Source organism: Nilaparvata lugens, chromosome 7, assembly GCF_014356525.2.
Source record: "Nilaparvata lugens isolate BPH chromosome 7, ASM1435652v1, whole genome shotgun sequence".
Classification (NCBI taxonomy): Eukaryota; Metazoa; Arthropoda; class Insecta; order Hemiptera; family Delphacidae; genus Nilaparvata; species Nilaparvata lugens.
In genome coordinates this window covers 54,540,298-54,565,872 of record NC_052510.1, presented here as the reverse complement: position 1 = coordinate 54,565,872, position 25,575 = coordinate 54,540,298, and the positions used below count along the sequence as shown (strand labels likewise).

General features: G+C 35.0%; 2 protein-coding genes across 5 annotated transcripts in view; both read left to right on the top strand.

The window, feature by feature from the left end:
* LOC111043276 overlaps positions 1 to 25,575 on the top strand; it is a 182,170-nt gene that overhangs the window by 87,853 nt on the left and 68,742 nt on the right. Inside the window, exon 2 of one of the 4 annotated variants that reach the window (XM_039433173.1) lies at positions 6,804 to 6,923. The exons of 2 other annotated variants lie outside the window; for them this stretch is intronic. The gene's annotated coding sequence lies outside the window, so the exon portion shown is untranslated. Of the gene's footprint in view, positions 1 to 6,800; positions 6,924 to 25,575 lie in introns of those variants that run through there. One more of the 4 variants, XM_039433172.1, reaches the window with a different exon arrangement.
* On the top strand, positions 17,522 to 25,401 carry LOC111057648. Its single transcript, XM_039433184.1, has 3 exons — positions 17,522 to 18,761; positions 18,952 to 19,547; positions 22,267 to 25,401. Exons 1-3 carry the CDS (start codon positions 18,708 to 18,710, stop codon positions 22,268 to 22,270), a joined length of 654 nt encoding a protein of 217 aa, XP_039289118.1. The 5' UTR covers positions 17,522 to 18,707; the 3' UTR covers positions 22,271 to 25,401.

Below are 25,575 nucleotides of genomic sequence, written 5' to 3'. Positions count from 1 at the left end.
TAGGAAAATGTTTGCTAGTTTCAAGAACATTTAATTGGAAAGATTATCAAGATAGAGGCTTACATGAAGAGCATATTTTAGGTGAATTTTATCGACAGATAGGTCTTTCTCAACCGTCAAACCGTCCGCTTCCAAGCCCGGGAAATTGAGGTCGTCTATCGTCTCAACCTTGACGACTTTCGAGGCGGCCGTGACCCTGATCAGAATTGTGCCATCCTTGACCCATGCGTATGCGATGTGTCCCTCTCTCACCAGTCTCCTGGCATGACTGAGGAGGGTCTTGTTGTGCTGAGTCAGATGTTCATTCACGAATACGGGAGTATTAGTGTGGAAGGCTCCGCTTATGTGTGCCGTGTTCAGGCCCTCTTTTGTTTGGCGGCAGCCAGCCAGTCAGCACGCGTCGTTCTACGCACAAATTTAACTATAATCGCTTTTTTAGGTCCAGGCAGCCGATGAGCGATACTTATTTCGTTGCGACACCACTTTATATTTAAAGCCTGGGCTAACTGTTCCAATATAGCATAAATGTTCTCATTGTTTGTGCAAGGGATTCCGCAAATTTCGACGCTTTGTTTTCTGCTATACTGTTCTAATTTGGAAATTTTTAAATTGATTTCTTTAATTTCTTGTTTAGCGCTTGTGAGGTTAGTCTTTAATTCATCATATTTCTGCTTAAGATTATTATTTTCCTCCTTAATATCATTCATTTGTTAACTCAACAAATAAAGTACGACATGTTTCCCAGGGAGGCTTACCCAGCATAGCTTTTATGGCTCGCTTTTGGCGCAAGAGTATGTCATTTACTGAGGGAGCTAGTCCCCATAATTTTAAACCATATTCTATATGACATTGGAACAAGGCCAAGTAAACAGTTCTCAGTTTATCCTATGAAATCGTATTTCTTAATCTTCTTAGAGCATAAATCACTCTAGACAGCTTAGTAGACACTACTCACATGTACCATGATGCATTTGTTGGAGTGATTGATAAGCTAAATAAAGTACCTAGGTCAAGGGATGATTGGTATGCAAAATTAATTTTAAATAAAATGTTGTTTTTAAACTTGATACAGGATCTCAAGTTTATATATTGAATACTGAAGTAATGAAGAAATTAAGAATTGATGCTACTCCAAAAAAAGTAAAACTGAAAAATTACAATGCATCACTAATAGAAACGATTGGTGAAGTATAAATTGCTATGTGCAAGGTATCAAACAAGAAATCAAATTCATTGTGGTAAAAGTTCATTCTTGTTGTATATTAGGATTACCAACTATTTAAAAGTTAGGCTTATTGGTATGTGTGAACTTAATTCATGAGATAAGTCAGACAGAAAACACTAAGTGGTTGAAATTATTTCCCGACGTAAGCTTATTCAAAGGTATAGGAGAACTTGATTGTGAGTATAATATAAAACTTAAAAGTGATAGCATACCAGTAGCTGAAGCTCCTCGAAAAATTGCTTTTAATTTTTTCATTATTCATTAATCATTTACAATCAACTCAAGGACAAAGAAACATACTACAGTCCAAAACTTCTTTTCATCCCAATTTCATAAAATAAATTGTCCAAATAAAGGTTATGTGCAACTTTTTAATTTTTCACTAATTTTCACATTAAAACAAAACACAAACATTTGAAACAATTAATTTTGAATTTAGAAAGATTACGATCCGAATTGATAACAAAACTCCTTCTACTTAGTTGACTACTCAAAACTATAGAATAAATATTAATTTGAAATATTTTGTTCCGAAAGTTAAAACAATCTTCTTCACTAGAAGCACAGCTGATTTAGTAGATGGAGTTAAGGAAGAATTTGATAGATTGGAAAATTCAGGTATTATAAGAAAAGTCTCTGAACCAACTGAATAGGTTAGATCACTTGTAGTTGTGAAAAAAACAGGTAATTCTCTCAAGTTATATTTAGACCCACAAAATTTAAATAATAAATAAATAAATAATTTTATTCATGGAGGCAACAGGTAAAAAGCCCATTTTGCCTCCTTCACACATTACAATCATACACTATACAATCCAAAAATGTATTTTAAGAATTAAGTATGAAGAAATGTTAAAAAACAAGAAATGTAATGTAAGTGAAATAATAAGAAATAGAAATTAAATGAATCAAAAATACTAACAAAAGTATGTCAAATGAATGAGAATGAAATTAAATATAAGATTTTAACAATTTTAGAAAACTTGAAATCAATAATTACTGTATTCAATTAATCAATTATCAATAAACTACAATAAATTAATCAATAGGCCTGAAAAATAATCATCCAATTAATCAATAATTATCAATAAATCACAAATAAATCAATATTTATTATGAGAAAAATGCAAAGGTAATTAATTAAACTTTAAAACTTAATAAAAGTCTGTTGATTCAAGTTTAGCCTACAATGAAAAGAAAAATAGAATGTCTGTGAATCACTACCACATAAAATTAATGAAAGAAAGAAATGCAAATCACAAAATGACAAATCACATAATATTATCGACTAGATCGCACGCCATCCCACGGAATTTGTACGGGGAGAACCAAAAGATATCCAAGCGCTGAGAACAACTATTGAAAATTCTCTGTGCTCTATTCAGAGGAGAGTTATAATGACTCACCGTTCTGGAGCGTGAGATATGAAAAGAAAAGGTTGAACGGCGAGCAATGGTATTTATATAAATATCAATTTTGGAAAGCCGATAGGGAGAATCAATTTTGCTATTTAAAAGATTATAAAGGAAAAGAAGAGATTTGACGTCACGTCTGACTTTCAGTGATTTAATTTCAAACATACTTCTTAAAGAATTGGTAGGGTAATCAAACGGGCAGAAAACATTGTGCTTTTTATAATAAATACATCTCAAGAATTTATTCTGCATTCGTTCTAGTATTTGAATCTGTTCATTATAATATGGATTCCGAATTTCGCTAGCATATTCCATCAGGCTTCTTACAATTGATTTGTATAACAGTACCAAAGGCACTATGTCTCCAAAGGGTGAGCATGTCCTCAAGATGAATCCCATCTGCTGATTAGCTCTGTTTGATATGTAATCTACATGTGCATTGAAAGAAAAATCAGAACTGAAAACCACTCCAAGATCCTTGAACGACTCCACCTTTTCTAATGGTATACCATTTATATGGTAAACATGTATAAAAGGAGAAGAAATGCATTGTTAGAGAACGATTTAAAATTCCCACATTTGAAGAGCTGGTCAGTAAGATGCCCAATGCTAAGTGGTTTTTAACACTGGATGCTAATAAATTTGAAGGATTTTACTCCATTAAATTAGCAAAAGAATGTCAGCTGTTGACTACTTTTAATGCAGGCCCATTTGGTAGATATTGCTATTTGCGTCTTCCGTTTGGGATTGCATCAGCCCCTGAGGTATTCTACAGAAACTTCTCACAAATTTTCGAGGGTTTAGAAGGTGTAGAAATTTACATAGATGATATAATCATAAGCTTCTCAAAGATAATATGATTTCTATGATGATAGCAATTCCAGTGCACACATGTAAATCGTACCTGGCTTGACCATGTTCAAATGTCTTGACAAATGTCTTAACTGTAATAAAGTTTTTTTTTTTTTTTTAAGATTACGTCCTAAAGACTCCAGTCATGGAGTATAAGACAAGTCATGTTATTACATAATAATTCTAACACTAAGTAGTTCAACCTAGTTTAGGTTTGAAAGGAATTCTTGTACACTATAAAAAGCTCTATCAACTAAATATTTTTTCATTTGTTTTTTGAAAATCTTCAAATCATCATTACTTTTCAAGATTTGAGGTAGCTTGTTATAAAATTTCCTACCAATATAATCTATATTCTACTATTAGACTATTAGATAGGTTCCAATCTATAACCTACTATTGTGACCCATTATATGATAATCTGCTCTGTTTCGCGTATTATACTCATGAACATCTGAATTCTGGATCACACCACTCGTTTTCACATGCATTACAACTTCATATACATACAAAGATGGCACAGTTAATAGACCAAGCTTTTTAAATAAAGGCCTACAAGAGTCTAACCTATTCACTTTCTCTATACATCTGAGTGCCTTCTTTTGAATCTTAAACACTCTGTCCATATTTTGTTGAGATGAATTACCCCATACTAAAATAGAATACCTAATATGAGATAGTATAAGTCCATGGTAAGCAGTTAACAGTAGTTTTTTATCATTCAGCCTAGCAAGCTGCCGCAGGACAAATACCCCAGATGATATCTTATTACATATCCTCTCAATGTAAGGATGCCATGTTAATTTCCTGTCCAATAAAATTCCAAGAATGCTACTTTCTCTTCTTGGTCTAATTCATTTTCCTCTACAAACACATTTATTTCTCTATCCTCTACTGAATTATATTTACTTTTGAATTGTAGGAATTGACATTTCTTACTATTTATTGTTAATTGCCTTTGCTTCAAGAATTGGACAATTGACTGTACTCCAGTAAAATCATTTATTTCTAGACTATCTAATAAATAATTGTTAAAGATAAGCGATGTGTCATCAGCAAACAACAGAGCTCTGTGATCTTTTAACTCTTTTGGTAATTGGTTCACATACAACAGAAACAGTAAGGGACCCAGAATTGAGCCTTGAGGTACTCCAGCCTGGACCTCCAGTTTTTGAGATTTAATTTTTACTATTTCATTCCCATCCACCTTGGTAAGCTCAACACACTGGTTTCTACCTATGAGATATGATTCAAACCATTTTAGTTCTATACCATTCACACCTACAGTTTTTAGTATTTCCAATAATATTCTATGGTTCACACAATCAAAAGCTTTGGATAAATCAAGAAATATTGCGGCTGCCTTCTCACCTGAATCTATTATATCTATTAGTCTTTCAACAAGGGATACTATTGCAGTCTTAGTAGATTTCCCTGTCTGGAACCCATGCTGTTCATCACATATGAAATTAATTTCTTCCAGGTGCATCAATAACCTATTTAAAACTACTCTTTCAAAAATTTTACTTATTACATTTAGAATACTAATGGGTCTATAATTTTCAACTCTTTCAGAATCACCACTCTTGAAAATTGGCAAAATTTTTCCTTTTTTCAGATCATCAGGGAAAATACCCTGCTCTAGTGAAGTATTAAGGAGATGCAATAAAGGGTCCAGTAATTCATTTTCACATTCTTTTAAAATTTTGCTTGAGACCCCATCCAATCCTACTGTTTTTTTGTTATTCAAATTTTTTATTATTCTTGACAACTCATCTCTTGATAATGGATGAAATTTAAATACCTTTTCAATTGGCTCAGCATTTAATGTAGTTGTATTATAAGTATTAGTGTTCAGTGACTTTTGGAGATTATATGCAACCTGTTGATAATACTTATTGAAAAAGTTACAAATGTCTATACTATCATCCATATAATTTCCATGTTCATCGATTATCCTAGGGACATTAGTAACTGTATCTTTTTGAGCTGCTCTCCTATTTCTATTAATTACCTCCCAAACAGCAGAGTTAAAATTGGTACTAGTTGTTAATATTTCAGCTATTTTCTTACACTTAGCTTTCCTCACTTCTTTTGCATAGTTTTTCTTTAGACATTTGTATTCGACTTCACTCGGAACATCCCTCACTAATTTAAATTCCTCATAAGCTTCCCTAACAATATTTCTTTGAGTAAGAATATCTTCAGTTATCCATTCATCTACTTTGTTTAATTTACTTTTTACTTTGACTTTTTTTATCGGACAGCATACACTAATGTGAAATCTTGGAGTATCAATGAATTGCTTATATTTGTAATTTAGGTTACAACTGTTATAAACACTACTCCAATTTTCTTGAAGCAGTTCCTGCTTCAGTTACAGTTAAACCTCTGTATAACAAAGTCTATTATCCCGAAAAAAATTTGCTGCAGATAAGTATTCGTTATTGAGAGGTTGTTTTGTGAAGAAAACTCACTATCGTATAATGGGTAGCAATATTGAATTCAGTAGTCTACTGCTTTTTATAACTTTATGGGAAGCATTTATGGATTAGCAGGACAGTTAATGAATCAAAAACAACCACAAATATAGACTCAGATCTTTCAGTTTATTTTTCAAACTCCCTCAACAATACATACAGACGAGGCATATAGTATTGTTGAGGGAAATAGCAATAAATTAATTTATTTGATATAGTATTAAATACTGTTAAATGGTTAAATTACTGTATATTTCTCAAAATTTCACATTAACTTATTATAAGAAATAGATACAGTAATGCATTAATTCTGAACAGAATAGTAATAAATAGAATTTATCAACTATTTATTGTCAATGTAGGCTAATACTGGTTAAATCACGTATATTTCTCAAAATTACACATGCATTCAGTGAACCTTCAGTAATTGAGTGCCGGTTGCAAAAAGGCCGGTTTAATTTTGATTGTGATTGGTTCCATGAGAACCAATCAGAGAAGCCGTCTTATCAAAAAGGCCTTCTCTGATTGGTTCTCCTAAAATGAATCACGGTTAAAATTTAATTGTTTTTTTTTTGCAACCGGGCTTCAGAGTCAGTTATGTTAATCCGGTTTGTTTAATTAATGAACTTTATTCCGAAGTGAAAAGTGTAAATTTAAAGTATTGTGCTCACTATAACCTTAGTGTCCGGTTTCCCATTAGGGAACTTTGGACTATATACGGCGAGGTGGAACTACCCTTGGGTCTCCCCACCATTCAAAGCCATACGCTAATAATAATAATAATGTCTTGACCGGGCAATTATGTAACTTTTAACACTGCTTCGTTTGCAGGTGTGGGTGAACTGCGAGGGGAGAGTGGAAGGGGAGACACAAGTGTGACTATGACTATGCCCGATCTTGAGTGCAATGTCCATGCCAGCCATCGCCAGTCCAGTTATCAAACCAATCAAGGTGCATTTTGTGAAACTATTCTATCCCGAATCAATAGCTATCTATGTATTCTGAAAACAAAACAAATTTATTTATTCAAACTGAATAATAGTTCTTAAATGAAAAAGACTAAGAAATTGTTAAAAAACCACAGATTTATTGACGATACTCAGAAAGACCGGTTTTGTTTATTACACCATTATCAATCTCTGATAAACTAAAACTAAATATTATCTATGTATTCTGAAAACAAAACAAATTTATTTATTCAAACTGAATAATAGTTCTTAAATGAAAAAGTCTAAGAAATTGTTTAAAAAACAGATTTATTGACGATACTGAGAAAGACCGGTTTCGGTTATTACACCATTATCAATCTCTGATAAACTAAAACTAAATATTATCTATGTATTCTGAAAACAAAACAAATTTATTTATTCAAACTGAATATAGTTCTTAAATGAAAAAGACTAAGAATTGTTAAAAAACCACAGATTTATTGACGATACTCAGAAAGACCGGTTTTGTTTATTACACCATTATCAATCTCTGATAAACTAAAACTAAATATTATCTATGTATTCTGAAAACAAAACAAATTTATTTATTCAAACTGAATAATAGTTCTTAAATGAAAAAGTCTAAGAAATTGTTTAAAAAACAGATTTATTGACGATACTGAGAAAGACCGGTTTCGGTTATTACACCATTATCAATCTCTGATAAACTAAAACTAAATATTATCTATGTATTCTGAAAACAAAACAAATTTATTTATTCAAACTGAATAATAGTTCTTAAATGAAAAAGACTAAGAAATTGTTAAAAAACCACAGATTTATTGACGATACTGAGAAAGACCGGTTTTGGTTATTACACCATTATCAATCTCTGATAAACTAAAACTAAATACAAGAGCAGCAGAATTTATACTAGTAGGCGAGTACTGCTATTGGTCAAAGGCATGAACGCCTGCCATTGGCCCAGCTAGACAGTCTCCTCCCACTCAACGGTGTCACAAAATGGCGTCTTAAGCAACAGACTCGCCATGATAACAAAATTTACTTTTAGTACAAAATAAGAACCAAGAAAACAAGTGAAAGATAATAAAACAAATATGTAAATGGGAAAACTATTGACTGATGTATGCTTACAATGTTATGATAAAATTAAATCGTAGTTTATATAGATTATGATTTGTGATATATTGATGAATAAATGAATTAATTTGTTCCACTTACAAGTAAAACTGGCCACTTGTATGTCTGGTAACTGGAGTATTTACATGCTAACTCGTGCAGTTCCCATTGAAACAAATCTAGATGGTGAGCTATATATATAATAAAGGGAAGAATCGGCTTATACACGTACAGGATAGGAAACTCAAGAATGACATATCATCACGTCTGAACTACTGGACTGATTAACTTGAAATTTTGCATGTAGATTCCTAATTCACAGAGGATGGTTATAGGTCTACTTTATATACTTCAAGATTTCAGTAGGTCAAGTTTCTAATTCGACCCTTGCGGCGCACGGGTTACTTGCTTGTAGTGAATAAAGTTTCCACTGCTAAATGACATTTAGTAGAACTGTTCCCTTTTGAAACATCCAGATTACGGGAATCAGCAATGTAATAATTATTGTAGTTGAGAGTTGATAATTGATAGTTCAGTTACCCATGATGTTCAGCCAGTGTGAACTTGGAAGAGCATTTCCCAGAAGTACATCCAAAATTGACAGTTCTGGATGCAGAATCAATAGTTCTACAGTTCCTGAAGATTTATAACGATAGTTCTATTAAAATAGTCGAAATAAATGGATTTGAAAAAATGCTCTTCCAAGTTCCACTAGAAAAATGTATTTTTGTCAGCAGAACACAGAGAAATGCTTAAAGATCCTCGAATATGAGAGTTCTAGGCAGAGGAGGTCATCCTGAATCCAGAACAGGTGAGTTCCAATTGATAAATTCAATAGATAAATTTTTATGGCTATTTGAAATTCAAGAAACGAGATAATTCACGTTTTCACCAGAAGAACACAGAATTCAAATATTTGAGAGGTGGAAATCATAGTTCTGGGAAGAGGAGGTCATCCTGAATACAGAACAGGTGAGTTCCAATTGATAAATTCAATAGATAGAACTATTTGAGATATAATAAAGTTTCACATGAATTTTGTAAGCTAATTTGTGATCTTTGATCTCCTATGTGACAAAAGTTTCCGAAAGACGTATATTGTTCAAGATATTTGCAAAAAAAAAATATATATCTTACTTTTAAAACACATCCATGCCCTTAACACATGTGTCAGGATTGAGGACGTTCGTTTTGTTCACCACCCTATTCTCTCGAAAAGAGCTGTGTCATTGCTCCAAACTTCTCCCCTTATAGCTTTTTTTTATTATTCGTTGCCTGGACTAAAGAGAAAGTCATATTATTCTAATTATTATTGAACGAAAATCCTAAATAAATGCTGCAAATCACCCCGAAGACCTCTGCTACAGCAGACATTGACAACAGGGCTAACAGCTAGATGGAAATTCGATGAGAACTACTATCCAAAAATTAGTTGCCAGCCCGGGAATCGAACCCGGTACCTCCCAATTGCCATTGGATAGTAATTTTTGGATAGTAGTTCTCATCGAATTTCCATCTAGCTGTTAGCCCTGTTGTCAATGTCTGCAGTAGCAGAGGTCTTCGGGGTGATTTGCAGCATTTATTTAGGATTTTCGTTCAATAATAATTATATATTAATTAGCATTTGAATAAATGCATTCTCTATTTAATTCCATCTGTAACTAGTTGGCCGCTATGGCTTCGTATAAAATATCCAGAGATTGTCAGTTTGGTATAAGGGCAAGCATTGCTGACTGGCAATTGGGAGGTACCGGGTTCGATTCCCGGGCTGGCAACTAATTTTTGGATAGTAGTTCTCATCGAATTTCCATCTAGCTGTTAGCCCTGTTGTCAATGTCTGCAGTAGCAGAGGTCTTCGGGGTGATTTGCAGCATTTATTTAGGATTTTCATTCAATAATAATTATATATTAATTAGCATTTGAATAAATGCATTCTCTATTTAATTCCATCTGTCATATTATTCTTTTTCTCTTATACATTCGTATTCGTATATTCCTGTACCAGTGCATGTTGATCACCACTGAAGGAAGTGTACCTGTTTTTCAAATGGTGAGTAGTGACCAAAGGTCACTCATCATTTCTCATTTTCTTAGGGTAATAATCTCGAAAGGATTACCACCCTCTAGGATTGTTGTTAGTGATTTCGGACGAGCCATACTGCTTTCAGTGGCTGAAGTATTTTGTAAATGCTTGAACTTGTAAGACTATTTTCTAAAGTGTTTTGACTCACTAGTGCATAACAATGCTCCACCACCTTGCTTCATGCGACTAGATATCAGTCATATTATTCGAATGGTTGGACGTTGGAAGAGTTTGAGAGACAGAGGGTCACCTGTTCGTCGATTTTTTTTACACGTTGTTGGGCAGGTCTGCCAGATGTCAGATTTCGACGAATTGGCACACTTCATTGAAGCGGTTTTCGTAGTGTGTCACAGTGAATATTGGGGTCACATCTGCAGGAGTGAGTACGGAGTCGGCCGTAGTCGAGTGGATTAGATGCTGGCTTTGTAATCCAGAGGCCCGGGTTCGAATCCCAGCCGGGGCAAGATATTTTTCTCGGGCCACTCCCGTGTTTCGGATGGACACGTTAAGCTGTCGGTCCTGGCTGCCTAAAAAGCTGTCGTTAGGTCATGTCAGAGGCCCTGAAATTGATCAGCTGCGACCTGAAAACTCTGACACCAGACCTGAGCCAGCCAGGTTACACAATATTATTATTATAGTAGGGAGTCTCAAATAAGAATGGACTTTATGAACAGAGTCATCCAAGGGGTTACATTGGATGAAAATGCTGATAATCTGACTGAGAAATATGAAGATGACTATGATATCAACGTTGAGAAAACCGATGATGATAGAGCAAGTTGGCGGATGTGGGCGGATGATATGGAGAATACAGCTAAAGAAAAGGCTAAAGAATCAAGTGGGGGTTCTCTTATAAATAATGCTTGTTACAACCCCGGTTTTGCCTCATTATTCAAAAAGCAACTGGTATATTTCTTGCCACTGTGGACATGTTTGATGAGGCGTTTTTATAGACAGTCACCCGTGATTGCTACCTCGTCATCAGTTGAAGCTGAATTTCGAGACATAAAATCACGCTGCTTCAGGGGACAATTCAGTCGACTGCTTCAGTCGACCAGTGTCGACAAATTTGTCATTCAACATCTCACACACATCGATGGAAAAATCAAACTTAAATCCAACCACGGTATTTAGATGAAAACGGTAAGGGTCATGAAATGTGTGCGCAGTGGCCAGCCAGCTGCTTCAGGGGACAATTCAGTCGACTGCTTCAGTCGACCAGAGTCGACAAATTTGTCATTCAACATCTCACACACATCGATGGAAAAATCAAACTTAAATCCAACCACGGTATTTAGATGAAAACGGTAAGGGTCATGAAATGTGTGTGCAGTGGCCAGCCAGCTAGATTGCGTCATCGCCACCAAACGAGGTTTTTAACACCTATTAGAAATTTATAAAACGTATTTTTGTTAAAAACAGATGATTGGATATAAAATGACGTCAGCTCCACCGGAAATTTAGCACAAACATGCGTGTGACACTTACGCGTCTTCTTCTATATACCGTGAATCCAACAAGAATGATCTACCATCATCACCTCATACTGAAGTTGAGAGTGAGATCTCATCTGAGGAAGTAGAACAGGGAGCTAACACGAATACCCAGGAAAATTGGAGAGGATTAATATCACGGACTGAAAATAATATCGAGAATGAAATGCAAGGAGAGAGGAAGACACAGTGAGTCAAAGAAGAAAGAAAACATGTCTGGATAAATGTCCAGAGTGGGACTTCACGAAGAAAATTAAAATGGCTGGCCTCCCAATGTTCATGGATGGTATGAGATGCCCTGTTGTGAGGCTGGGTTCAGAAAACTTGAATGTGACCCAAACATGTGCTTTTGATTCAACATTCCAGATAATATTGAATAGCATTGTCTGTTGGTGGATTCACGGATCGGCAGCCTTGATTGTGGGCTGATTAGTTTGCGCTTTCCTCCCCTTCCCCCTCTCCCAAAGAGGCAAGATAACCTCTCTCCCTCACCCCTCCTTCATCCTTCCCGTTTATCTTTCTAACCACCACTTCAAGAATAGTGCTTGAGAAGTCAGCATCGTTTTTCGTTTTCGTTCCGTGGCGTTCGAGCTTGAACGCAATTAATTACCTCGTTTCGTTTCGTGATATATGTGCAATATCATATAGGCCTACGCATAAAGACAGGATATCGTCAGCAGTAACTTCTACACACGAGATACAGTCCACTTCCTCGCCAGTTCCAAGGTTAGTGCAAATTAAAGACTTACTTTTGGGGTTGTCGACGTTTTCGTGAATTAAATCTTAACTGTACCCCAATCCATAGGTTTGGAGACAGGACGGGATTACCACATGGTCCTACCAGGCCTTGGATATGTTCTATTTCCAAGAGATTTACTTTTCAATTTAAATTTCAATTCGTTAATAGTAGAGTTACTTGTTGATACATGCACTGATATCCATGTTAAATCCAGTTACAAAGTTCCTTTCCAAATCTCCTTGTTTATCTAATCAGTTACTTAGTTACAATGGCAAGCCCACAAGCCTTGCTTACTATTCGTGTGAAGAAGAAAGAAACTTTGTTTAGCCGTGTTCAACAAGCCTATGACTTGTTAAAGGACATCAATGACCCTAAAATTCAATCTCAATTCTTGATAAGAAGCATATCTATTGAAAATACTGTGAAAGAATATTCTGCACTCTTAGATGAAATCAATGAATTATCTATTCAAGTTGAACCTACTAAAGAACCTGAATATCAATCACTTACCGTTATTGATAATTTATCCTGTGCAATAATAAATGCTCGTGATAAATTGAATCAAATGAAAAATGAGAAGCCGAAGGAGAAAAGTGAACCTTCACCTTCAACCTCTCATTCTCCCCGTTTGAACATGATATTACCTCCAACTGAAATAAAACCGTTTGATGGCTCTGATATTTCAGACTGGCCTAGATTCAAAAATATCTTTTCATCATTGATTGTGGATGATAAATATTATTCTCTTGTTCATAAATCCCATATTTTGCATAATTTGTTGAAAGGCGAAGCAGCCAGAGTAGTAAAATCTTTTCAGATAAGTAGTGATTTTGATTTGGCATGGAAGACTCTATGCAAGCGTTATGAGAGTGATAGGGTGTTAGCTAACTACTACGTAAATGAGATTTTGAAAACTAGTTCAATCCCATTTAAACCTTCGTTACAATCGCTTCAAGATTTTCTTGTTAAAGTAGGTGATAGTATTACCACTCTGAAATCGTTGAAAGTTCCTGATTTGGCTGATTATATCTTGTACTCATTAGCTATTCGTCAATTAGACAAAATATCACGTGAATCGTTTGAGCTCGAGGTAGCTGATAAGAGCTTTCCTTCTTGTCAACAGTTGATTGATTTCGTGAATAAGAGAGGTAGCTGATAAGAGCTTTCCTTCTTGTCAACAGTTGATTGATTTCGTGAATAAGAGAGTTAGATCTTATCAATTATCTGCATCTGATGTGCCGTCTGTTAATGAACAAAGATCTATCGAAAAGCCGAAAAATAAGTCTTTTCAGAAAAAGGTTGTCTTATCTACTCAGGCTGATAACAGCGTTCGAAATAAAAGCAGCTCAGTTACTTCTGAATTAAATGATAGTGCTGAAACAAAATGCTCATTTTGCAACTCAATGAATCATTCGTTATTCAAATGTCCTGCATTCTTGAAAAGAGATCCAAAAGCTAGGAATGAATTTATTAAATCATTGAGAGTCTGTTTCAATTGTTTCTCCAAATTTCACGCTGTAAACCAGTGCAAGTCTAAATCGTTGTGTTATTGTGGTCGTATGCATAATAAATTACTTCATTATCCTCGTAGTAGTGATAATAGCCGTTCGAATTCTCCTGTTCGTTATCAGAAGTCTACTGATAACATCTCTAAAGTTGCTTTGAAATCGAAATCCGTTGATTCGATCACTCAAACTGACAGCACTATGAATGTTGTTGAGAATTCAAATTCTTCTAAGCATTGTGGTATCACTGATAATGTTATTGATAAGTCATCAATTGTTAGTTTAATTCCTAAAACGAGTGTTGTTCTAGGTACTGCTCAAGCAGTTATTAAAAATTCATCTGGTTCATTTATTGGTGTTCGTTTAATTATTGATTCTGGTAGTACTGCTAATTTCATCACAAAAGATCTTGTTATGAAACTTGGTTTATCTGTTCATGATTGTCAACAAAATTTCTCTGGTTTGAATTCCTTGAGTGTAGGGAATTCTTCTGGTGTTGTGAAATGTTTGTTGAAACCTAAGGGCTCAAATCACCCTCGTCTAGAAGCTGAGGCTTACGTGATTGATAAAATAGTTGGTTCATTGCCCCCTATTTATCTCAGTTCGAAAGTGCAAAATGAGTTGAAAAAATTCAACCTTGCTGATCCTGTGTTCTATGAACAACGTTCCGTTGATCTTCTATTGGGATGTCAGTTATTCAACAAAATATTACGTCATCATAGTCAAGTCTCATCTAGTGAAGAGTGTTCGTTTTGCGTGATTCCTACCGTGTTTGGTGACATTATTTTGGGTGAATTTCCAAATCATTCCGGTCTTCTTAATCAGTCATTGACTGCATTAATGACGTGTCCCACCTCTGAGAACTCGTTGAATAATTTGGTTCATAAGTTTTGGGAAAGTGAAGAAATTCCTAATCATAAATTTCCTAGTCCCGATGATGAGTTTTGTGAGAAACATTTTGCTGAAACTCACATGCGTGATACTGAAGGAAGATATGTTGTTCGTCTCCCTTTCAAAGTTGACACTAATCAACTCAAGTTTCATGAATCTCATGATGTTGCTTTAAATCGTTTTCTGTCGTTGGAGCGTCGTATGCTGCGTGGTGCTTGTTTGAAATCTGATTGCGTATCATTTATGGAAGAGTATCTTCTTTTGGATCATATGGAAGTTGCTAAAAAACCAGGTGAATATTTTATTCCTTATTTTTGTGTATTCAATCCGTCATCACCCACAACAAAGGTTCGTGTTGTATTTGATGGGTCTGCTAAAAAGAGTCACATTTCGTTGAATCAAGTTCTTCATTCAGGTCCAAAATTGTTAAATGACATATGTGATGTGTTAACTAGATTCAGACTCCACTCATTCGTATTCACGTGTGATGTTACGAAAATGTATCGTGCTATCCTCGTTGATGAAGAAGATCGTTCTTTCCTTCACATATTGTTTCGTAAAGATCCTTCCGATGATATTGTCGTTTATGAGCTCAAAACAATCACATATGGTTTGAAACCGTCTGGTTTTCTTGCTCAACGTGCTCTCATTCAACTGGCGAAAGATGAAGGAGATAAATTTCCGTTGGCAACAGCAGCTATTCGTGATGATATATATCACGACGATTTTCTCACAGGTGCTAATTCGTTGGAAGAAATCTGTGAAATAAAATCACAACTTTGTAATCTTCTAAACTGTGCTCATATCAAGTTGAATAAATGGAGCAGTAATTCTCCTGAGTTCTTGGATTTGATTCGTTCTGAAAACACTCAAGTACCACTTCATATCAGTGATGAGCCTAATTCAAATGTGAAAGTTCTTGGCGTAATGTGGAACCCAACTACTGATTGTTTTCATATTAAAGTCTCCGTTCCAGAGTTTCAAAAGAAAAACTCTAAGCGCACTGTTCTGTCCATTATCGCGCATCTGTATGACCCTCTCGGTTTTATAGCTCCAGTAATATTCAAAATGAAATGTTTTTTACAAGAGCTGTGGAAGTTGGACATCGATTGGGATACGCCGATTCCTGTTGAATACAACGAATGCTGGAACGAGCTGATGAGAGAGCTTCCTGCTCTAAGTTCAATTTCAATTCCTCGATGCGTTTATGGTGATGCTTTTTCTTGTCAAATACTTGGGTTTTCTGACGCATCGCAGAAAGGAATCTGTGCTTGTATTTACTTGAGAGTTGTGTCGTCAGAATCTACGGTGAAATGCTTCCTGTTGAAAGCTAAAACTAAAGTTGCGTCGTTGAAAACTCTGTCTATTCCTCGATTAGAGCTTCAAGCTGCGTTGTTGCTTTCGCGATTGTATGTTTCAGTCCTTCCTTCACTGGAAAAAATCAATCTTCAATCTACGTTTCTGTTCAGTGATTCAACTATTGTTTTATCTTGGTTGCATATACCTCCTTACAAGTTGCAAACGTTTGTTGCAAATCGTGTTGTGAGAATATTAGAGTTGACTAATATTTCTGATTGGAATCACATTGCTACTGATTTCAATATTGCCGACGTTGGATCAAGAGGCATTTCTCCCCAAAACTTGTGCAATTCGCAAGATTGGTTCAATGCTCCAACGTGGTGTTCTAATTCGTTGTCATGTTGGCCGTTGTCATCTATGACTTACCCTGCTACTAATTCTGCCTGATGTGAAACAAAATAAAGGTGTTTTTTTGAATATCACTGAAGAGACTGCTGTTATTCAGATAACACGTTTCTCCTCATACATGAGATTGTTACGTTCCTGTGCTTATGTTTTACGTTTCGTGAATAACTGTAAAGCATCAATTAGTGGTGTCTGTCGTAAATCAGGCGCACTTAGTGTTCAAGAGTTGAAATGTGCACAAATTTATTGTGTTAAAATTGTTCAAAAGTGTCATTTTAATCGTGAACTCGACCTATTGAAAGAGGGTAAGCCTTGTGATAAGAGTTTCTAAAAATTGTCTGTATTCTTGGATTGTGATGGTGTGATTCGTGTTGGTGTCAGATTGGTTAATAGTGCTTTAGGATATGAAGCCAAGCATCCTTGTTTGATACATAAAGATAGTCATTTTACTAAACTCCTCATTGAGTATTATCATATTTCTCATCTTCATGCTGGACCAAGAATAGTGCGTGCTCTTATTCAGCGTTATTTTTGGATTGTTGGAGCACACAGTGTTATCAGAAATGTGATTTTCAATTGTACTCGTTGCCGTTTATTCAATGCAACTCCTGTTGCTCCCGTCATGGGTGATCTTCCCAGCTCTCGTGTTGTTCCCAGTGCTCCCTTTCTGAAGGCTGCGGTCGATCTAGCTGGTCCTTTCACTGTCAAAGAGAGTATTCGGCCCAAAGCTCGAACGTACAAGGCATACTTTGCACTGTTTGTCTGTCTGGCAACAAAAGCTTGTCACATTGAGGTGCTTACAAGTCTTTCATCCGAAGAGTTTATTAACACTCTCCATCGTTTTGTTTCTAGGCGTGGATTGCCTAAAGAAATATTCTGTGATCAAGGGACGAACTTCAAAGGTGCTGCGCGACAATTGAAGGAAATTGTTGAATTTCTCAGATCATCAGAAAATCAATCCAACGTCTGTGATGCGATGTCATCTAAAAGCATCCAATTTCGTTTTAATATTCCACATGCTCCTTTCATGAATGGAATCTGTGAGTCCAATATTAAAAATGTGAAATTCCATTTGTTTCGTGAAGTGGGAAATTCGGTCCTAACTATTGTTGAGCTTTCCACTCTGTTGGTGAAAATTGAGGCGATACTCAATTCGAGACCGTTGTATGCGCTCTCTTCATCTCCTGATGACTACGAGGCGCTGACTCCCGGACATATCCTTGTTCATCGCCCTCTGTTGGCGGTTCCTGAAATTGACATGAGTGATGTCAACGAGCACAGACTGTCTCGTTGGGAAAAGGTTAATCGCTTCACTCAGAGATTGTGGAAGAGGTGGGAGAGTGAATACCTCCACACTCTTCAACAGAAGAATAAGTGGTTTGAGAGTGACACAAACCTTCAGGTAGGGCAGTTAGTATGGATTAAAGAGGACAATTCATCACCCTTATCATACCCGTTAGGTAGAGTCACCCAAATCATAAGTGATGCTAAGGGTGTTGTGCGCTCAGCTCACGTGAAAACTAACTCTGGTGAGTATGTTAGGCCAGTTAGGAAACTTGCCCCCATACTTCCCTATTAGTTCAACCCTCACCCCAAGTTTTCCGTTTTCCTTTCCTATTCCTTCTCCTTTCGTTTTTCCTTTTCTACCGTTCAGTGCATGTTGTTTTGTTTTTCTTTTACTTTTAAATTTTAGTTTTTTTTTGAGTTTATGTTCTTGGAAATGGGGCATTCCAAGGCGGGCGGAGATGGTGGATTCACGGATCGGCAGCCTTGATTGTGGGCTGATTAGTTTGCGCTTTCCTCTCCTTCCCCCTCTCCCAAAGAGGCAAGATAACCTCTCTCCCTCACCCCTCCTTCATCCTCCCCGTTTATCTTTCTAACCACCACTTCAAGAATAGTGCTCGAGAAGTCAGCATCGTTTTTCGTTTTCATTCCGTGGCGTTCGAGCTTGAACGCAATTAATTACCTCGTTTCGTTTCATGATATATGTGCAATATCATATAGGCCTACGCATAAAGACAGGATATCGTCAGCAGTAACTTCTACACACGAGATACAGTCCACTTCCTCGCCAGTTCCAAGGTTAGTGCAAATTAAAGACTTACTTTTGGGGTTGTCGACGTTTTCGTGAATTAAATCTTAACTGTACCCCAATCCATAGGTTTGGAGACAGGACGGGGTTACCATCTGTAATGAAAATTATAAACAATGTATCCAAAGTTCTAATGTAGCTCTCATTCAATTAGCAATCATGGTATTTGAAGATAATCAAATTGTAAAGAAGCATTACGTGAAGCGAGCTGAAATTTATTTATTTATTTATTCGTTGATATAATATACAAATCATATGAATATGATCGGGATAGAACAACAGGCATAGCCCAAAACTATTCTGTTCCCAAATTTTTATAAATAATGAAATGTCCGAAAAAATAGGTTATGTTCTTACTGAGAAAATTTAAAGTTCAAAGTTCTGTCCAAGAATATATATATAAATTCTGAGTAATTTGAATCTATTTCGAGACAGTGTAACAACATATGAAACTAATCTGAAAACTTTAAATGCTGAGTGTAACGTTAGTCACCTAAGTGAATATTTATTTGAAAACCAGCCAAGCATAATAAGAAAAATCCGTTGCAATTGTGGGCTTCAAAGTGAAAGAAAATGTGTCATAGTTAACGTGAATGTGGATAAGCTGTTAGATGAGGGGTTAGCTTCTATGGAAGAGACAATACTTGACGCGGATCCATTGGTACGTCGTCGGTGTTCATCATGTGGAGATTTTGTTGCAGAAGAACAAGTGGAGTATGGTCCGCACTTGCTCATAGACTTATCAATTTTCACGGATGAGAACTACCTAAAAGGCAGGAGCATCACTCTTCCATCCCTTGATGAAATAGCGCCGTCTGTGAAATTGGGAGGGAAAATGTATATGATGGCAGGGGCTGTACATTGGGCACAAAGACATTATACGGCATACGTCAAAACGGGAACGTTCTGGCATCTGTATGATGATCTCCAAAAGAAGAGAAAGTTGGTCAAGCATGACCAGAAGATTCAACCACACCTACTCGTCTACATAATCAGAAAGTGAGTACCCTAAGGCGATAGCCTTCATTTCTCTCATCCAGAAACAAATGTTTCAATCGAAAGAACTGCATCCAAATCTATTATTATTCAATTTTCTTCCAATATATCCATTTTTTTTATTTCAATTTTTACTTTCCTTGCCCTATTACCATAGGTAAGGAAAGTATTGCTTTCCGAAAAAAATTAAGGTACCCCAATTTCATGTTTTCTATACGTTTCAAGGTCCCCTGAGTCCAAAAAAGTGGTTTTTGGGTATTGGTCTGTATGTGTGTGTGTGTGTGTGTGTGTGTGTGTGTGTGTGTGTGTGTGTGTGTTGTGTGTGTGTGTGTGTGTGTGTGTATGAGTGTATGTGCGTCTGTGTACACGATATCTCATCTCCCAATTAACGGAATGACTTGAAATTTTGAACTTAAGGTCCTTACACTATAAGGATCCGACACGAACAATTTCGATCAAATGCGATTCAAGATGGCGGATAAAATGGCAAAAATGTTGTAAAAAACAGGGTTTTTCGCGATTTTCTCGAAAACGGCTCCAACGATTTTAATCAAATTCATACCTAAAAAAGTCATTGATAAGCTCTATCAACTGCCACATAGCCCATTCATCTGTAAAAATTTCAGGAGCTCCGCCCCATCAATGCAGATAGATTCCCAATTATCAGGCTTCAGATACAATTGAAACAAAAAAAATCAAGTGGAGTAGATTGAGCATGAAAATCTCTACAATTAATGTTCAGTAACATTTTCACCTAAAATTGAAAATAAGCTTTAAATTCGAGAAAATGTGATTATTCAATTGCAAATTATTGTTGATTCTATTAAATCATTCACTATGAAGAGATAGCAGACCTCATGTGTGTCTTCAGCGTTATTGCCCTGTCACCAGCTGGCTCAAATATTTGAATAGTAGACTTGAGATGCGCGGGAACACTAGCGTCAGTGATCAATTTTCATAACAACAAGGAAAGTTGTGTGAGTGCGCCACACCAGATTTTTCTATTTCAAATCTTCAAGATAATCAGTCCAATTTCAAAAATCAGTAGTTCAGACGTGATGATGCGTCATTGGTTGATTTCGAATCCAGTACGTGTATGAGCCAATTATTTTCTTCATTATACTATGATAATAGAATATTCTAAATAATAATATTCATGAAATCCAGAAAGAGAGACTAAACATGTTTCAAAACTGAAGGAAAAAACACGTTTTCCTCCACCTACTGTCTAAAGTACTTACTTTACTCCCTGAAACGTAATACTAAAGTGTCACTTTTTCGCTCTCGGTAGTAAAAAACAGAAAAACTCCCTAGGGAGTAAATATGACTCCATTTAAATAACATGGGGAGCATCTCTATTTTGAAACTTACATTGTAATAGGTTAGAAGGTCCAAGCTTAGATGAGAAAGCATGATAGAGGTGTCTGTCATTGAGTCAACTGAATTCAATACCACAAACAGAAATTTGATCAACTCATGAAATTTATGTTTGTATGATAATTATTATATTCTTAATATTAGTAGACGATAAAAATTTATACAATTTTTAAAATATTTTATTCTGTTCAAAATACCAGCCAACAAATATTTTTGATCTGCAATTCAAATCTGAACCGCGTGATCTGGAGTCAGCCATTTTTGGTAGCTGCTCAGCTGATATGATTGTTACAACTTTTGCCAATAGATAGCGCAATCGGCAGTGCCAATCAGACGACCGGTTTTTAGGTTTTAAGATTTAGGTTATGTTGTTAGGAATCATTGTCACCAATACGTGAGTTATTAGAATGATTTTATTTGCAGTTTCTATAAAAAAATGTAGATGGAGGAAAAATGTTGTGTACATCACGAGCGAAAAATACTTTTTCTCCCTCAGAAAAATTGCTGCCCTCGGCTTCGCCTCGGGCTTCAAACTTTTTCCCACAGGGAGAAAAAGTCGTACTTTTCACTCTAGATATACAAATAACTATTTTCTGATAACTGAAAAGAAGAAAATAATCTTTCTGCCTGTGTCAGAATTTCCTGATGAATTGAATTGTTAGATGTCTTATTCTTATTCTTATTCTAGAAAAAAAATAACCAGTTCCTTGATTATTTTGAATATCATGGAGGAAAGAACTGGCTAATACACGTACGGGATAGCAAATTAATAAATGACACATAATCACATCTGAACTATTGGACTGATGAACTTGAAATTTCACATATATTCTCTCAATTCACCGGGGATGGTTATAGGCCTATTATTAATTCTTTGAGATTCCGGTAGGTCAAGTTTTTTATTGGACCCTTGCGGAGCAAAGGTTACCTGCTAGTAATAGAAAAATGTATCATGTCTTGAACTAATAAATCGTTGGGTACAAATCTCCTGCAATGTAGAGACTAAGAAATTAGTCTAACGCAGAGAGTTTAGAATGTAATATTCTATACATAATGAATATTGAATTCTTCATTATATTATATTACATATAATACATCCTATATATTCCATACTCTATACATACATTCCATACTCTCTGGTAAAAAGTGATGTGGATTTTTCTCATGTTATGCGCCAAACGTTAACAGTTTGAATGAACAAACGAACTGACAAATGAACTGAGAAAAAAGTATTTTCCACTTCAAGTCGACATAAAAACGTTAGTTTTTAATAGTTTTGTATAGTGATTTTTCCACTCATCAATAATATTCTTCAGTAAAAAAGAAATTTCGTTTCTATTATTAGGTGAGGGAACCTTGCAACCTTGATGGTAACCAGAAGAGGGTAACCAAACTACTTCGAAGAAGCCTTATAGATGCACCACTGAAGTCACATCACTTCATTCTCCACTCATACGTGAATAAATTCATCAGGTTTTTCACTATCTTATAAAATCGATACATTATAGGAAGAATATGTCTCCAAAATTTTTGCTGTTTCAGTTATTATTATAATCAATATTGTATGTAGTTGTGGTTGATCATGTATAAGCTAGTACAACGTAATGTTATTATTGTAAGCTAGTCTGCTGTGTTTTTTAAAGAAATTTTAGAAATAGTTGACATGATAGGCATAGAAAAAATTATCTAAAATTAACCATTAATTATAAAATATAGTTTTTGGGTATGTATATGTGTTACATATATTTTTCTTCATTGATGTCAGTCTATAGTTTTATTTGTACAAAAAGGGAATAATGGAATCGTATATTGTTCTTCAATAGTTTTATAATGGATAGTGTAGTTTCTTTTAATAGTAGATGTAGGCAACTTCTTACCACATCATTGTTTCAATAATCATAGTATGACTCAATTCTATATAGTTAGGTGTATATATTGCCGCCATATCGCTGTTACTATCATGACCTGAACAGAAGGTTTTTAGCATATTGAATGAATTACCATACCATGAGAGAATTATTCATGGTATCATGATTGCATGGCTCCTGCCATTTTAGATATAGGAGTAATTCCTATCTCTAAAATGGAATTGTAGAGATAAAATGGTCACAATGATACGTGCAGCTGACCTTGAGGTCTCCCATACTAAATTGAGTAGCACGTACAATAGCCACCCATCTGCAGACATTCGGATCTTCAATAAGTTGCTTAAAGTCTGTGAGATATTACTTTTAACACGGCTCTTTCTCGAAGACGGAGAGGTCTGATGCTCTATCCTTCAGCAATCACTCCCGCGCCAACACTCCCCTTCAGCTATTGTCTGGAATTGTTCAAAATTGTTACAGCAATTTATGCAATTCAATACATTCCAGGTACAGAGTCAAAATGTTCATTCTCAAAATTATTGTAATGCTGTATTGATAGGGATCAACGCTATTTCCCCATTGAGTTGTGATTATTGGACTATAGTAACCAATGATTGGTTGTCTTAACTTATTGGAATGATTTACCAAGCCATGAGAGAAAATATTCTAATAAAAAGAGGATATTCCCTGCATATTTAGAAATAGGAAATTACTCAATCTCTCCCTCCAAACATTATAATGTTCTTTTCATTCTGAGAATCAATTTTATGTTATTGTGATTATTTGACTTTTATCGAGTTGGTTCAGTTTCTTTAGCATATAAACTGATCAAGCCATGAGAGGAAATTTCCCTTATGTGAATAGGATAGTACCTGAAATATTAGAAATATGCTATTGCTCTGTGTCCACATTATGAATGTGTAATCATAATTTCATTATGATGAAAATAATCGTCGGGAAATAGTTTAATTCACGAAGTTGGGTAGCATTCCATAAAAAGTGTTCCACAAAAGGTCTAACAACTGAAGACCAGAGATTCTACATAGAATTTGCAACGAGAAATGTCCAGTAAAATTTTCTTATATCAACCTCAGTTTTCTAAAATGAATTTAGTATAATATGTATCTTATTGGGAATTTCCTCCTCTTTTCAACCTTGGGGATTTGACTTATAGTAAAAAAGGAATTGCCATTATTCCAAAAAATTGAAAAATCCATATAGGCCTACCTAGAAAACTAAAGCCGATAATATGACGAAGCTCAACTGGACTTTCTTTGTATTGAAATACCACAATCTATGGTCTTCATCTGTTGAAACTTCCCTGTATAAACACACTCTATGATGATTTTGAAATTAAATCATAATTTTGAATACTGTGTTCTTCTGGTGGAAACATGACAGTAGATGGAGGAAAAATTATATTTATCATGAAGATTAATGTTGACAGTAATAATCATTATACTATTATAACCAAGAATTGAGTTTATTAAGCAAATATGGATTGTATTTTCAAATCATGTGAGACAATATTTTTAAGTGGATAAGATAGTTCTAGAAATTTAAGAAATAGTATGCAATTTCTCTGTCTTTACACTTGTGTTCTGTTCACTATGAAGATCAATGGATGGACTATTATAGCTAACGATTAAGTTCCTTCAGCATATGAAATGATGAACTACCAAGCCATAAGACTGAATATTTCCATGTGAACAGGATAGTTCTTGCAATTTCAGAAATGCACAGTTCCTCTCTCACTCTCTCTCCCCACATTATACTGTTCTATTTATTATGGTGCTCAATAGTATGAAGTTGTGATTATTAATATTTATCATGAACATGGATTTCACCAAAATATGGAACGGATCACCAAGCTATGAGAGAAAATATTATCTGTGATTAGGATAGTCCCTGCAATTGTAGAAGTAAGCAATTTATCTCGTCATTATAAATTATGTCTATCAAATATAACTGTTATATTTAGTATCATGTTGTAAAGAGCTCTAATATTTTCATATTGCTGCTTATTTTCAATAATGGGTTTAATATTTTCAATAATAGCAGCTTCCAAAAAGCTGCTAATTTACAATAATCATATTATTGAAATAATATTTCAGTATTTGTTTTAATTTCATCATAGCTTTTTCACATCAGCATATATAATTCGTTTAATTTCCATGAAATACTTTCAAATATAATCATTTGTTTTACTTTTGTTTTTATTTGTTTGAATTATCACTATGTAATAAAATTGGTAGGCTTTTATTTGAAAGAAAATAATTCCAAATCACATGTAAATAATCTTATTAACTTTGGTACTTGTTGACCAAACAATAATTATCACTGTGACTTGCGGTGTGCAATGTATATATTCTCTATATCTTCTGTAGACGTTTCCTTCTCTGGGAAGGACGAACACAATATAACGATGAATGTCATAGCGTGATTTCCATCATATAGTACTGTCATGTGAGACTATCTATAAAGGGTTAGATGTGAAATGTTTTATAATGATGATGTAATTTTTTAGTAGAATTTTCAAAAATGTATTGCAGATTAAGCATTATGAACGACTGATCTAAGTGTCAAAGAAGTTGAATAAAAATCATGAAATATTATTACAATTCTTTCATTTGCAGTTCCTGGCACGTCGGAAAATAGTTTAATTCACTAAATTTAATAGCATTTTATGAAAAGTGTTCCACAAAAGCTCTAACCACTGAAGACCATGGATTCTACATAGAATTTGCAACGAAATATTTCCAGAATTTTTTTTTTTGTCCATGCTCTCC

Coding starts and splice junctions, on each gene's coding strand:
- LOC111057648 (XM_039433184.1), top strand. CDS start 18,708: ATGGTATTTGAAGATAATCAAATTGTAAAGAAGCATTACGTGAAGCGA. Junction 18,762..18,951: donor ATTACGTGAAGCGAGCTGAA/ATTTATTTATTT, acceptor ATATATATATAA/ATTCTGAGTAATTTGAATCT.